General features: G+C 35.6%; 1 protein-coding gene across 6 annotated transcripts in view; it reads right to left on the bottom strand.

Moving 5' to 3' along the window:
• ANKRD28 (ankyrin repeat domain 28) overlaps nucleotides 1–14,220 on the bottom strand; it is a 232,595-nt gene that overhangs the window by 30,979 nt on the left and 187,396 nt on the right. For all 6 annotated transcript variants that reach the window (XR_012054566.1, XR_004366965.3, XM_032746737.3 and 3 more), the window contains 5 exons: nucleotides 11,301–11,371; nucleotides 8,228–8,428; nucleotides 7,493–7,580; nucleotides 4,242–4,384; nucleotides 2,959–3,171 (listed from right to left, as the gene is read on the bottom strand). Coding sequence is in view for 4 of the 6 variants with exons in the window: in XM_032746737.3 (XP_032602628.1) it covers nucleotides 2,959–3,171; nucleotides 4,242–4,384; nucleotides 7,493–7,580; nucleotides 8,228–8,428; nucleotides 11,301–11,371 (716 nt within the window). In the remaining 2 variants the exon portion in view is untranslated. The remainder of the gene's footprint in view (nucleotides 1–2,958; nucleotides 3,172–4,241; nucleotides 4,385–7,492; nucleotides 7,581–8,227; nucleotides 8,429–11,300; nucleotides 11,372–14,220) is intronic.

Genomic DNA, 14,220 nt, shown 5'->3' on the forward strand with positions numbered 1-14,220 from the left:
TTCCATGCATGGAAATCCTGAATAGTGAGGAGGGAGTGCTGCAGTAATGAGCAATACTTAATAAGATTCACTGTTCTACAGTGAACACTGACAAGGCTATGAAAACAAGTAGGAAATTATGTCCAGAGGTGCTAAAAAGCATATAACATACTTCTACTGTTCTGTTATCTTCTGCTACATAACCCCTCTTGAGATGAGGCCAGCACTCACAGAAATGCACAAGAACTTCCCCTCTATCTGCCAGCAAGAATAAGAGTGTTTCCCTTTTGCTCTCCCCACTAGTCATCCACAGCAGGAAGCACTGTACTAGTACTGACTAGTCTGCACCTACATTACCATCCATATCCTGCCTCTTACCTCTAAAATTACAGGAAAAGTAGCACACGGGAGAAAATTATTGAATCAGCCTACACAAGGATTATAATTATGATGAAAAATAGATCTTATAGCCACTTTAAGAAGTACTTTGAACTCCAGCTTCAGTATTTGGAAACTGAACAGGCTTGGTTTCAATAAATATTTAGTATTCAATATTTAGTAAGAACACCCTAATTCCATCTCATTTTAAATCCACAATGCTTTCTTAGTTACACAATATATTCTATTTTATTAGGGATTTTTTAAGGGATTGCTCTTTTGCCTCAGTTTATGCACTTTTCAGTAGTGCAAGTGCTAAGTTTTCATATGCAAAGTAAGGCTGCTCACTGGTATAAATCCAAAGAAATGCTACTAATAGAATTACAACAGAAACACCTTGATGAGGAAACTGGGGATAAATGCTGTTTTCAAGCTATAATTGCTTAAAATCCCTATACAGCTTAATTTTGCACTTATATGAAATCAACACATTTTAATTACAACCATAGCTAAAGCTAATGCTGTTTCTGAAATGGAGCCCTGTCCACTTCTTTCTTCTACATCAGAAATATGCACAACATCATGAACACTTGCAGCCTTGCATTTAGAAAAACAGTAATTCTTGGCTTGTTAATATCTGTCATAGCATCACAGAAGAGTCTGGGTTCAAAGGGACCTTAAAGATCATCTGGTTCCAACCCCGCTGGCATGAGCCATGTTTCACTTGACTAAGTACCTCAAAGCCCCATCCAACCTGGCTTTGAACCAGGGATGGGGCATCCACAACTTTTCTGGACAACCTGTTCCAGGGCCTCACCACCCTTACAGTAAAGAATTTCTTCCCAGTATCTAATCTAACCCTACTCCCAAAGTCTGAAGCCATTTCCCCTTGCCTAGAACTCCATGCCCTTGCACAAAGTCCCTCTCCAAGTCTCTTGCAGGCCCCCTTCAGGTACTAGAAGGTGCTATAAACTCTCTTTTGCACTTATTTGTGTAACACACAAATATAATCAGTAGTATATTTGACATTATTTTCATGGATTATTTTCATGGCAGACCACACTTTACTGAAAAATGATGTTTCATGAATATAGGATAAAAGTCAACCAGCCCTGTAACACTGAACACTCAGTCATATGCAGCCTGGAACATTACGCAGAGCAGAAAGCTGGCAACAAAATTAAATGGACTGTGACCTGGATATTTTAGGACAATTTGGCAATAAACCCTGTAACACAGCTCCTTACTTCTGCAGGGCACTTTGGTGATGAATTTTTCCACAACTGAGTTATGCATATTTTCATTACATGAGCTGCATGTCTAAATATATGTAACAGTGAGCAAGAACATATATTTCGAATTTTTCCACATCAAAGAGGTTATTTTTAAAATACTCTCAAATTTTCAGTTGGCTATGAGTTTTGTATTAACTGTATTTTGGAATTAGTTAACTGAAAATCAGCTTGAAATGCTGTAAAAATCACTGTTTATGTGAAGTGAACCATAAACCCCAAGATTTTTAACAGAAATGTCAGCTACTCTAACATTCACCTCGTGCACATATTGTGCTGAAATTCAAGAATAAACCTATTAATAAGGTTTTTTTCTTCCATTTTTTCCCAAGAAATTAAATAACAGATAATTCTCTTCATACTACATGTGGGTGACAGTTCAGGCAACCAGACATTCTGCCATAAGGAACACTTGGACTCTTCATTCCATATACCCATTTCCTACTTCCCTCAGCCTAAAACCTGCCAAGACACCAGATACTGCCACTAAATATTTCTGAACACAATTAAGTTCTCATTACTAAAGTAAAAATCAACATATTACAAACCAGAAGGTCTTACATCTCTCTCACATATCTCAAGACCTTACCCTACACACTGGAGAAGAAAATAGAAGGTATAGGTTATAGTTTCCTTTGAAGCTTGTGTGTTTTAAATTCTACCTACAAGAAGGCTGGATTCTAAGTAATATTCTGCAAAGACTTGTGACCAAACAGAGATGTATATTGACTCTGCTCACACAATTTCACTGGAGTAATTAAAACACCAGCTGTTTAAGACTTTCCACTGGCCTGATCTATTTATATTTGTATTTTAAATATACTCTTTCCAAAACTCCCTGACTGATTAGATTCTAAGATCCTACATTATCACCTCTTCAACTGCTCCAGCAATTAGCCAGGTCATATGTATTACCCTGAAATATCCCTGAATTTGTTCATGTTACTTATTTATAAGAAAAACACATACTTTTGCTTTTTTTTTCAAATTATTTGCTCTTTCTTATATGGCTAGGGAAAACAAAGCATACAGAATTCTGTCATTTAAATGTAATTGAGACTGGCCAAACAATATTGTCATTTTTCTTCATGATTTTGGGCTACATAATAAATCCCACTGAGGTTTCCAGATTCAGATCAAGTTTCTTGAAGCAACATACTGGCTCATTTCTACTGTAGTATTTTTCAAATGCTCCATTTATCAGTGGAAACCTCTTCATGTTATCAAAACAAGTATTTTTGAAAAAACTACATCTGATAAAGATGTACAGGACTTTTAAGTGTGAAAGGATGGCTTTGGATACACCTACCTTTATATTTACATCTGCTCCATTGCAGACCAAGAGCTCTAAACACAATGCTCCATGTGTCGATGCAGCAGCAAAGTGCAAAGGTGTAAACCCCTTTTCATTCACTTGGTTTACATTAGCACCACAGTCTATGAGTTCATTCACTACAACATCTTGCCCATTGTAACAAGCTACATGGAGAGGAGTATTTCCATAGGCATTTGGCTCATTCATCTATAAGAGAAAAAAACCCCAAGATTTGTTAGTAAGAAAAAAGGTGTAATTAATGCAGCATTTAATTCTAGCAAAGGAAAAATCTCATGTCACAAGATTATGTTTTGGAACTCTTCCAAACCAGAAATTAAAAGTAAGATCTGGATATAGCATTTTGATTGAGATCTGTGTCCTGGGGAAGATATGATTGCTTTACAAGAGAGTCAACCTCCTCCAATTGTCTCCACACCAGTTTCCTGTATGCAACTTTAAGAGAAGTCACACAGGCCAAAAATATCAACTGTGGCAATTTGCACAGATGCTACACACAAAACATAGCACAGACCTCTACAAAACAGCATTGCAAGTTTTCATTAAAAACAGAAGTCAAAGAGCCTTTTTGTGTGTGTATGTGCACATATAGAAACAGAATTTCTTGTTGTACACAACATGAGACACTGAATTCTGATCTACTTTTCAATATTGAGCTTGAGTTGCAATCTCCAGCCTTGCAAGACTAAGACTGTGATTCACAATGTAGATTTCCTAAACAGTTTCACATTTTACTGTTAACACAGTAGGCAGGTACTGTAGAACCTTTTAATTTACACTTCAATATTAATATGACCTCATTTATTGCAGTATTGAAGTTTCTCACAAATTTTAGTATTATCTAAAATTTATGTCACGTAGGAAAGTCAGTTCCATGTATATTTTACCAACTGAGGCAAAAGCATTTCATTTCCTGCACTTCAAAAATTATTGTGTGGCAAAGCTAGGATCAGAATTCCTATTTCCTGACTTCCAGTCCAATGAATTAAGAGCAAGAAATATCAAATAAACAAAAAGCCCCATTAAATACACATTCATTTTTCAATTATTGTGCAAAATCCTCAAGGCTCTTAAGGAGGTTTTCTTTTAATGGAGAAATGAGGGTTTATAGAATAAAAAGTAGCACTTTCAGAGATCTTCCTTCACATACTTTCACTATATCCTAACCTGCCCCTAAATAAACAGTGTGCTACAGTACTAACAAGAGCATTTCAAAGAATTAAAACTAATATTTCCCATTTAATTTTATTTTTCCTTACATCAACTCCAAGATCCAGAAGATATTTGACTACACTAATCATCCCACTAGATGCTGCAGCATGTAAGGGTGTATATGATTTCTTGTCTTTGCATGTCACTTCAGCTGTATGGGTCACAAGTAATTTCACAACATCAATATGACCTAAAATAATAAAGAAAAATAAAAATAAGCATCATATTTTACTAACCAGCACAGGTTCATAAAATTAATAATTCTACAATTGTTATAACATGATCAGGACATTATTCCTTTGGACCTAATGTGGAAAACAAAGAATTGTTATTGTTTTCTAATCCTATCATGAACCCCACTCAACAATCATAGCATTTACACTGCAAAAATAAATTTGTATACTCAAAACACAATCCTGTCTTCTGCTTAAAAAAAAAGGTGTTTTTTTGAAGACTTGAGAACTAGAGAGGCAAGGTAACTTTGTAATTATTAAGTATTTTTCACAGTTTTACATTAACAACTTGAGAGACAATGTGACTGCCAATCTTCCACTGTCACCCCAATTCCAAGCACGCCCAGTAAGATTTTTAAATCTTAGGTAGAGACTTTGAAAAATTCACTCAAACATGAAAAGAAGAAAATATTCTACTTTTACATAAAAATACACCCCCAAGTCCAACTCCCTTATACTCCCAAGTCCAACTCCCTTTACCCACAAAGCATTTAAAATGTTAGGCCATATCATACAGAATTTATTAAAGTTCTATTTTCAAGACTGATTCAGATGCTGTTTGAGGAACTGCAGCCTTTTAAAAGCATCAACTGCTCTCCTAAGACAATGGAAGTAGAGTGAGAGTAAGAGTAGGAGTAAGAGTACGAGTAAGAGTTGGGATAATGAGGAAGGCATGAGAGGGGGGAAGTTCCAGGTTGGAAAAGAGAGGGCAGGGAGCCCACCAATTCAGTAGGTCTCACTGCCAGCTTTGGGCCAGGGGCCCCAACACCCACCCCAGCTACAAAGGGCAATAAACTTTTCCCTTCTATGCCCACATGCTCCTCCTCTGCTTGCAGGTACTTGTGACACTGCCTGCTAAGAAGCCATGAAAATGGGGTAGCCAAGTATAGTGTCTGTCATTCTTGCTCTATTATTAATTTAACTGCCAAACAACTCATTACTGAAAGCAGATGGATAGTCATGACAAAGACTGCTGAATAAAGAAATACATGACTTTAACAGAGCTCAATACACTTGATGCTTTACTTTTGTAACTGACCTGTGTGGGACTCTTTATTTTACCTTTCAAGTGACACCCTTTCCTTAGTTAAAGAAGTGGTGAGGGTCACACTGAATACTTATGTTTATACTTATCCAGTCAGACATCTACATAGAAAGCAGCAAACCCAGCTTTCAGTTTAGGTGCTTCACAAAGAGTGTGGGTCTTTGCTTCTTAAGCAGTTAAGAGAATTTGCAAAAGTTTGAATAGGAAGTTCCTACCCAAAGGAATACAAAGCTATCTTTATAAACACTCAGACACTGTGATACTTATTCTATGCTGCATACCCAACAGCACACAAAACACCATTTCACCTAGTTATACCAACCAAAACCATAGGACTGTACCAGTGCCGTGTGAAGGGCTGCAATAATATTTCACTTCTTAATTACCTCAGTATAGTAGAAAAAAAGGGAAAGAGAAATGCAAACACAATACTCATCTTTTGACCCAAATACAATGAGGACAAGAATGAAAGCAAGCCCCACAGGAGAGACAGAAGCTACAGAAAGCAGTGAAAGGAATAGAGACAGTGAACAGAACAGTGGCAGAAAAAACTTCAAAGAGAGGGTAAAAAGCCAAAAAAAAAACCCTGACCTGCATTGAAAAGGCAAGCAGTGATCAGTGGAAGACTCTCAAAGAGAAGAGCCAGGTACTTGACGTGAGAAGTGCTGCAGAGACATCCCGGTGCACCAGTGAAGGCAACACCAGCACACAGTGTCCATGGCAGTCACAGCTTTGCAGCTGGACAGCAATGGAGCCGGGTGAAAAGCAGGAAGGAAGCAAAACAATGGATATCACCCTGGAAAGTTATTTATAGTAGAGTGACGAAAAGCATAACTTTTGTTTTATGGTCAGTTTTATGTGGAGAAAAGTTTTTCAGGTTTTCACCAAACAACTAGAGCAATGTACAATGGCTCTAATTTGTGAGGGAAAATGTCATAATTATTTTTACTTTGATTGAAGACTTTCAAAAGCTTTTCTTCTCTACTATTTACAGGGAAATTTAGGCAGATCAACATCAATTAAATTACATTTTTCTTGCCCAAACACTGTTAAGAGAATTCTCTGTAAATAGCCTACAAAATAGCACTGATTAAAACTGGAATAAATGTAGATTATCTGCAAAACAGAAGACTTTTCTCTCATCTAGGCAAGCACAAGACAGAAGGTGTCTCTGGCCTCTCATTGACACTTGTCAGTTCTCTGAAATTTCATGTACAAGTTTCATTCAACAAAATTTTGCAAATAACCACATTCAGTAAGGTGGCTGGACAGATTGCCACAGACATTGCTTTGCAGATATAAGTACATTAAAAACACTAATGCAAAATATTCAAAGAACATTCAAAGAACAATAATGAAGACTGTTCTTTAAATTCTGGGGTCTTAAGTACTGGTATCAATTCCTGAAGTGCAATCTAATCCAGCTTCACATAATAAATTAAGAGTATTATTGCTGTGATGATCACTTAATAATTGAATGGCACATTCAATTATTTTCAAGTCTGACAGAAGGCAAGGAAGAACATTAATATGACAGTATTGCCAGGGCACTGATCAAGACCTTGAGAACAACAATTATCCACTCCTGGAATAAAATGGTGAGGCAAGAATTTGTAGTTTCATAGATGAAATATTTTTTGAAAATAAAATCCCCAAGGATGTGTAATGATCCTCTGTTCAGGTACCCTTTGTATTAACGGCTTACTTTTTATTTAGCATCTCTGCAAAATTTTTCACCTGTGACTAGATTTGCTGACTGAACATAGTTCCTCCTTTTTAAAGAACAAAATTACTTAACTTACTTTTCTTTTATCAACAAATTGATTTCCCTCACCACAAAATACACATTTACAAGGCAATTTGAACTACACTGTTAGTGGTTTTTTGGCAGACACAGATAACCTCAATGCTTACAATACAAATATTTTTCATAGAAACATGTCAAACTACTAAACATGAGATGATGTTTTTTATTACTAGTCATATTATTCAGTATTAATCAACCAAAATACGTACATACCCATATATGCTGCCCAATGTATAGCTCGTCTGTCTTTCTTATCAAATGCGTTAATATTGGCCCCTCTAGACAACAGTAAGCTGACCATCTGAGATAAAGAAAAAGAACAGAAATCTTTTATTCATAATGGAAAAAACTTTGCTTCAACAGAGAAAAACCAGGGAAGAAAACAAAAATTTATGTGTTTTCAGAGGATTTAAATGTGTTAGATTTTGAATACTCTGTAAGTTTGAAAAAACTGGCTGTCACATTGAAGTGACTATAAGGAACACAAAACTTGATGTCAACAAAAACACTTCGCAGTTAAATAGTGCAAAACCATGAAATCTTTTAAATCTTCAGGTTATTACTAAGGGACTAATGAGTCAGAGCTTATATAATATATTTCCTCTAAATTTCAGTGACAACATAGCTCCTATGTTCACTATTTACTGAACAGAAAAACATCCTGGCTTTTCCATTTTAAATTTACCTGTTACTAATTTAACTCCACTTAACAGATCTGCTTCTGTCATAAGAAAAGTGAACACTGTAATAAACTTTAAATTAAATGATGTAACATTTATTTTCCAAAACGTTTCTGCACAGGGGTGCATATGGGAAACAAATTCAAATACAAAATAGGGGTTGATGTTTTTTGAGGGAATGGGGGAGAACTGGTTCTAAACTCAGAAATGAAATATCAGAAATGTGAGGGACAGAATGACAATTGAAGACAAGAAAATTAACTTTTACCTCAACATGTCCACTGAAGGCTGCATGATGCAGTGCAGTTCTGCCTGCTCGATCAGACACATTTACATTGCTTAGGAGAGGCACCAAAGCTTCAGCACACTTCACAGCTTTGTTTGCAGCTGCTATGTGCAGCGGTGTCTGCCAGTTTTTATCACGAGCATTCACATCTGCTGAATGCTTTAACAACACCTGAACTGCATCCTGAAAGTATTTACAGAAAAACAAACCTATTAGTAAAGATCAGATTTGCCAGCCTTGGATTTAAAGACAGTGGAAAACAACTTTTTACAATTTGTTCATTTCCAAACATTCTTTGGGACACTTTGGGATTTGTACTTTATCATAAATCCAAACCTGGGGATGTCCTTAAGGACAATAATGTTCAAGTGAACAATTTAACCAAATCAACCATTTCCAGATCTTTCATCTAGTTCCTTAAGCCACATGGAAAATTGTTTTGTCATCACAACTGATTTTCAAAGTCTCATAAACCATCCTAGGATTTCTTACATTAGTGGAATTCTTTGCCATCGATTAGCGAAGTACTATGAACTTATAATGAATTTCCATCAATCTGCCAAGTAAAATTTTTCAACTGTCCAAGTCTACAAATGGCAAATCCGAGATTATTAAATGTACATTTAGAGAACCACAAATAAAACAGTGCACGGTCACAAAAAGTTTCAACATACACTGTTGCAAAACTCCTGAAAACCATTTAAAAATATTGCCCTGAATTCCATCTCTCAAAATGATTATTCATTTCCTTTTGTTAGAAGCACAATCTGTGAAAATTTGACAAATAAGACTGTAATTCTTACAGCAAGATAAATCCCATTAAAATATATGCACACAATTGGAATGCATAAAAAAATAAATGTGTTGGCAGTATCAACACAATGATGAATATTGCATTTTGCATCAGCTGTGTGACCTTCCCATGATTCCTCTAATTGCTTTTGGTGACTGCCAACTCAGTCACTGAGCACACAAATAATTGATTACCACTTTGAACTTAAAACATGTTACCACAAGTTGTTACTAGAGATTCTGAATTACACTCTGGTATAACAGCAAGGTCTATAGGCAGAATGCTAAGACACCATTGAACCTATTTATACTAGAATAAATAATATTTAAAATGTTGAAATTTCTTGTACTGTTAATAAAAAAGAAGATAGGAACAAACACAAAAGTGAAAATACTGCATCACAGGCTTGTAATTTAATGAGAAAATTAAATAGATCCTCTCTGAGAAACTGAAGCAGATTTAGTACTTTAAAAAACTAATTATATTTTAAGTCTTATATTTTTAAAACCAAATATTAAGAAATACCATATCAGAACAAGGAAATTTCAGAACAGCTATTACCTCTTTTGCAGAAGGAAGCACCACAATATTAGTATAAAAATTATGAATCTCATTGTTATGCACATTTGCATTAATGAATTTCATGACTGAATCTACTTGGGGTTTCTTTTTTTTTTTTAATTTGCAACATACAGCAGGCACACACAAATAAAAATGTGACTGTCTTGACATGAAGGTGCCTGAACTTGTGCAGCTGACAGCTAAATCCATAACTCCAGCTATTTTTTAAGCTCCAATGTCCTTGTTTAATTGCAGCTTACTTCAAGAGTCCAGATGTTTTACTGAAATCATTATCCAGTTTTTTCATTACAGCTTTTCATCTGGTGCCCCAAACCCATATAGGTCTGTCAGCTAGAAAACAGTGCCTAGATGTGTCAACCCTGAATACGGGCTCCCATGATTCACTCTGTTTATAAACAGAGAATTCTGACAAGTGTCTATCAAGCGTCTGACTGGCTTACTTGTCTTGTTTGCCTTTGATTAATGTTTTGTTTGAAATCTTCCATATTAAAAAAAACCAAAACTATGACCATGGTTGCATTTCTTGAAGTTATCATTTAATCCCAGTTTGTTTGCAGCACTCCTTTGCCTCTGCAAGCATTACTGATGTGGAGAGCTTTTATTGTTCCTCAGCTCTGAAGAATGCAGCATTTGGTGCTTTGGTCAGCTCCCAAAGGAACAGCCTAAAAATAGCTCAAGAACAAATAGCATTTGGGAATAAGGAGCCCTTGAAGATTCATTTTCAAACACTGTTTTTTTGAATAACATGATCTCTACATAACTTTGCTATTAATGCTAGTGACAAAATACTGCAGTTTATCCAGGGAATTCAAAAGCAAAAATTGAAACAAGGCTTGTTTAGATAGCTCATGGATCAAACACTTGAAGTTCAATGCTTGTCAAAACTAAAATATTCAATTCTATCTTCCCAAACAAAAGTTTACTAATAAAAAACCTTTATTTGAAACGTACTGAAATGAGCATCAATTTGATTCAGGATCTCAAAGGAGATACTTTTGCATAAAATCTTCCACATAACAAGATCAGCATTTCTCTGTTTGTTTTGATCTTCTACAGGCATTTAAATTTTTTATTAGGACAATCACCACAGGGAAACAATAACCAAGTAATTTCTTGGTTATGAGAATTATGATATTCTCACGACTGTATAACTGGTAGACTTCAAGAAGCAGTCTATATTCAACTTAAGAATTTTAAAGTAATATTCAATACTATTAATTAATCACTTTTTAAAAAAAGACACTGCCAGGCCTTTAGTAGAACCATTTACTTCTTCAATGCCTCAACACAAAAGCATGTAAAAATTATGAAGTAATGCAAAGACGAAGCTGTAAAAGTTGTTCTAAGTCTTAATTCATCTGTACTTCCCTCATGTCAAACCATTCTGGTTACCTTAGGAGAGCTAAAAGGGACTTGAGAACACTGCATGCAGAGTCCTCTGCTAGGGAAGTCACAGAGAGCAAAGCTGAGAACTCAAAGTTTATGGTTTTCCTCCTTTCTTACTGCTTAAGCAATAGATACACATATATACATTCCCTCAAAAGGCAAAAAAAAAAAGGCAAAAATGTTCTGCAATTCCAAATGTTTGGAGTAGTTTTACTTTTAAAAAATGGACAAGGGACAGGAGGTAATTTGAGATTTCTTATTCTAATACAAAGTAGTCAAAAAAGAGCAACTTACCTCACTACAAGATGCTACAGCTCTGTGTAAAGGAGTCAACCATTTGCTGTCTTTGGCATTAACTCTAGCTCCTGTAACAAAAAATAAAACCAACATAAATTTAAAAGGTATTTACGGAATTATTAAAATATTTTCAAGAAGATATTTTCAAAAATAGAACTACTTAATTATTCTAATAAAATGAATTTACTTATTCTAGGCATTTCTTTGCATTTTTCATGGAAAAAATGAAAAGGAATCTTTTTCCAGATGAAGTCAACCCTTTAAGGAAATTCTTTTAACACTACCAATAATACTCTTCCACATCAAAATATGCTCATATTTTTATACTAGGTCATTCTCTATAATCTTTTGCCCTTTCAAAGCCATATAAAAGGCTGCTGTGTAAGAAAGACGAACTCCTTTCCTTCACACAGCAACAAATATATCATGGTTTCCCATTATAGCTCAAATTCTCTATGCAAATACAGAAGGAGTCTGCATTTACTCCCCACGCTTGCAGTTTCCTTGTGGTTGCCATGTCTGATGGACAGGTATATAGCATGAGGATGATTCTTTTACTGGGACTTACTTTGGGAATAGATCTTCACTGCTCCAGCAGGTCACCTAGCCCACCCTGGTACCTCCTGGTCCTCCCTTCATGAGAGAGACGAACAGCCACATGCCTCTACTTCTGAAAGCACACTCAAGGAACAGCCTTCCCTGTCCCCAGGAAATAAAGCTGCACAAATATCTCTAAGGGACACAAGCCTGGATTTGTATTTTAATTTTTTTCTTAATAATAAAAGGAAAGAAGGGTTTGGGAACTTCTTTCCCCTGAGGGAAGCAGCTGAACTACATCTTAACTTCCAGTGAACTCCAACAAACAAGAAAACCTAATTATTAAGGTTAATAATTTAATTTCTTACTGATACACACATATACAGAACCCTGTAGGATATTTATACCCTGATTGGAAACTTACCCATCTTTATTTTGAAACTTCTGATATTTTACAGGGATAGCTTAGACAAAATCTTACATTTTTGAAAAAAAGAGTTTGGAAATACTGTTGGAAAGAATCACACAGTAACATTAATGCTACATGACTAGAGCTGATTAACATCTCAAGCTAAACATAACACTGGTATGTCAGAACCAACTTTTTTCTGTGCAAACAACAGAAAAGGATGGAAGGCCAGTAAGATAGAAGATGCCAAAAAGGTTTCTAGTCAATTCAGGATATTCAACTGAGAGACAGGGTATTTTGATCCAAGATCTGCACCAGCAAAGAAGTCTCTCCCAGCCCATCTGATCAAGAAACACAGCAGTGTGTACAAAATCATGGTTGTATATACTAAGCAACCCAAATATCTGAGGTCAATTCTCTGGAGTTTCTATTCAATCCATCCCTTTCAGTCATAAGAACAGAACATGGGTGCAGGATCCAAACTTCCACTTTGATCCTAGGTCTTCCACCCACTGGACAGAGACTGAGATCTAACTGCTGGCTACAGTTTCAGGGATTTCCATCTTTCCTTACCTAAATTTCAGAAGAGGATATCATCCTATTTTCCTAAGTGCAAAAGTTTTTGAAAAATAAGACTAGTAAATAGGGAAGAAAGTCCAAGACCATTTGAAGAAAACTCCCATAGTCTAACAAAAGTTTAGGAGACACCACAAGTATCTGTCACACATTCTAAGGACCGAGCGGTGTACTGCAACACATCATGTGCCATAACAGACTGTACTATATCAAGTCTTGCATAGAACTCAAGCAAAGAAAGAATCTGAGTATTCTAAAAGTCACTAGAAATGCCTGAGGATTTTTGGCAATCCTTCCCAGAAGACAGCAAGTGATGAATGACATCACAAATATAATGAGGTAATGATTGGTAAGTGAGAATGTAATCAATATATGTCAAAAGTATCTGTAATTCTTGATTATATTCCAGGTAGCTGTTGGCTCCATCTTGTTCTTAGCAGATGAGACAAAAAACAAGAGTCAAAATCGTACTTCAAGCTCCACCTGACTTCACATGCAGCCAACAACCAAAAAATAAAAACTTTCATAAACTAATTTCTATCTCCAACTTTAGGATACAAACGTCACTAAAGCATTTAAAAGAACTTGAGTAAGTTACTAAGCCATTGCTATCCTGATTTTCCTGCGGAAAATGCATTTGCAAGACTTGGGGTCTGCTCAGATCCATCCAGGTAATGTAGCCCAAGACAGGAAAAGCAATGTGCCCATCAGAACAGAAGAAATGCACATTTCCACTCCAAAAAAACAGCAGTTACCTCAGCTCTAGCTATCAATGAAAATGTGCTTGGAGTCCAAGCAGTGTGGAAGTGTTCAGATTTTACTGACATTTCTGGTAAATCTAACACACAGACCAAAAACTCCACCAGAAGAGAGAAGAAATAAATACAAAAAGATACTGTACAAAAGGTTTTCACAATGATAAGTAAATCACACTTGCTAAGACTTAAAGAAAAGAATATGTGAAAGTAAGAAAGAAAATCAGCATTAGCCAGAGAAATGCCTAAGGAAATTTAAAGCGATATCTAAAAGTAACATGGTCCTCTTAAAAGAATAAAAATCAACATAGCACATACCTGCCCACTGTTCCATAAGTGGTCTTCCACCCAAAGAAAAAAGCATGCCTAGGTCTAGCACATTAAAAGAGTGTAAAATACAGATACTAAAATAAGTTAATTTTTCAAATACACAAAAAACTGTAGATTCCCTGACACAGGAAAATCCAAAGTTAACTTTTGATAACAAATCTGAATCTCTGATGGAATTACTTAAAGAATCATGAACCTTGTTTTTTCCTTCCACAACAAAAACTCTTAAAGAAGTTGCAAAATTGTTATATTGAAACAAAGTTTTTAAGCAATAATCAGAACAAATGTTTTACCAAAAACCACATATGCA

Source organism: Taeniopygia guttata, chromosome 2 (assembly GCF_048771995.1).
Source record: "Taeniopygia guttata chromosome 2, bTaeGut7.mat, whole genome shotgun sequence".
Lineage (NCBI taxonomy): Eukaryota > Metazoa > Chordata > Aves > Passeriformes > Estrildidae > Taeniopygia > Taeniopygia guttata.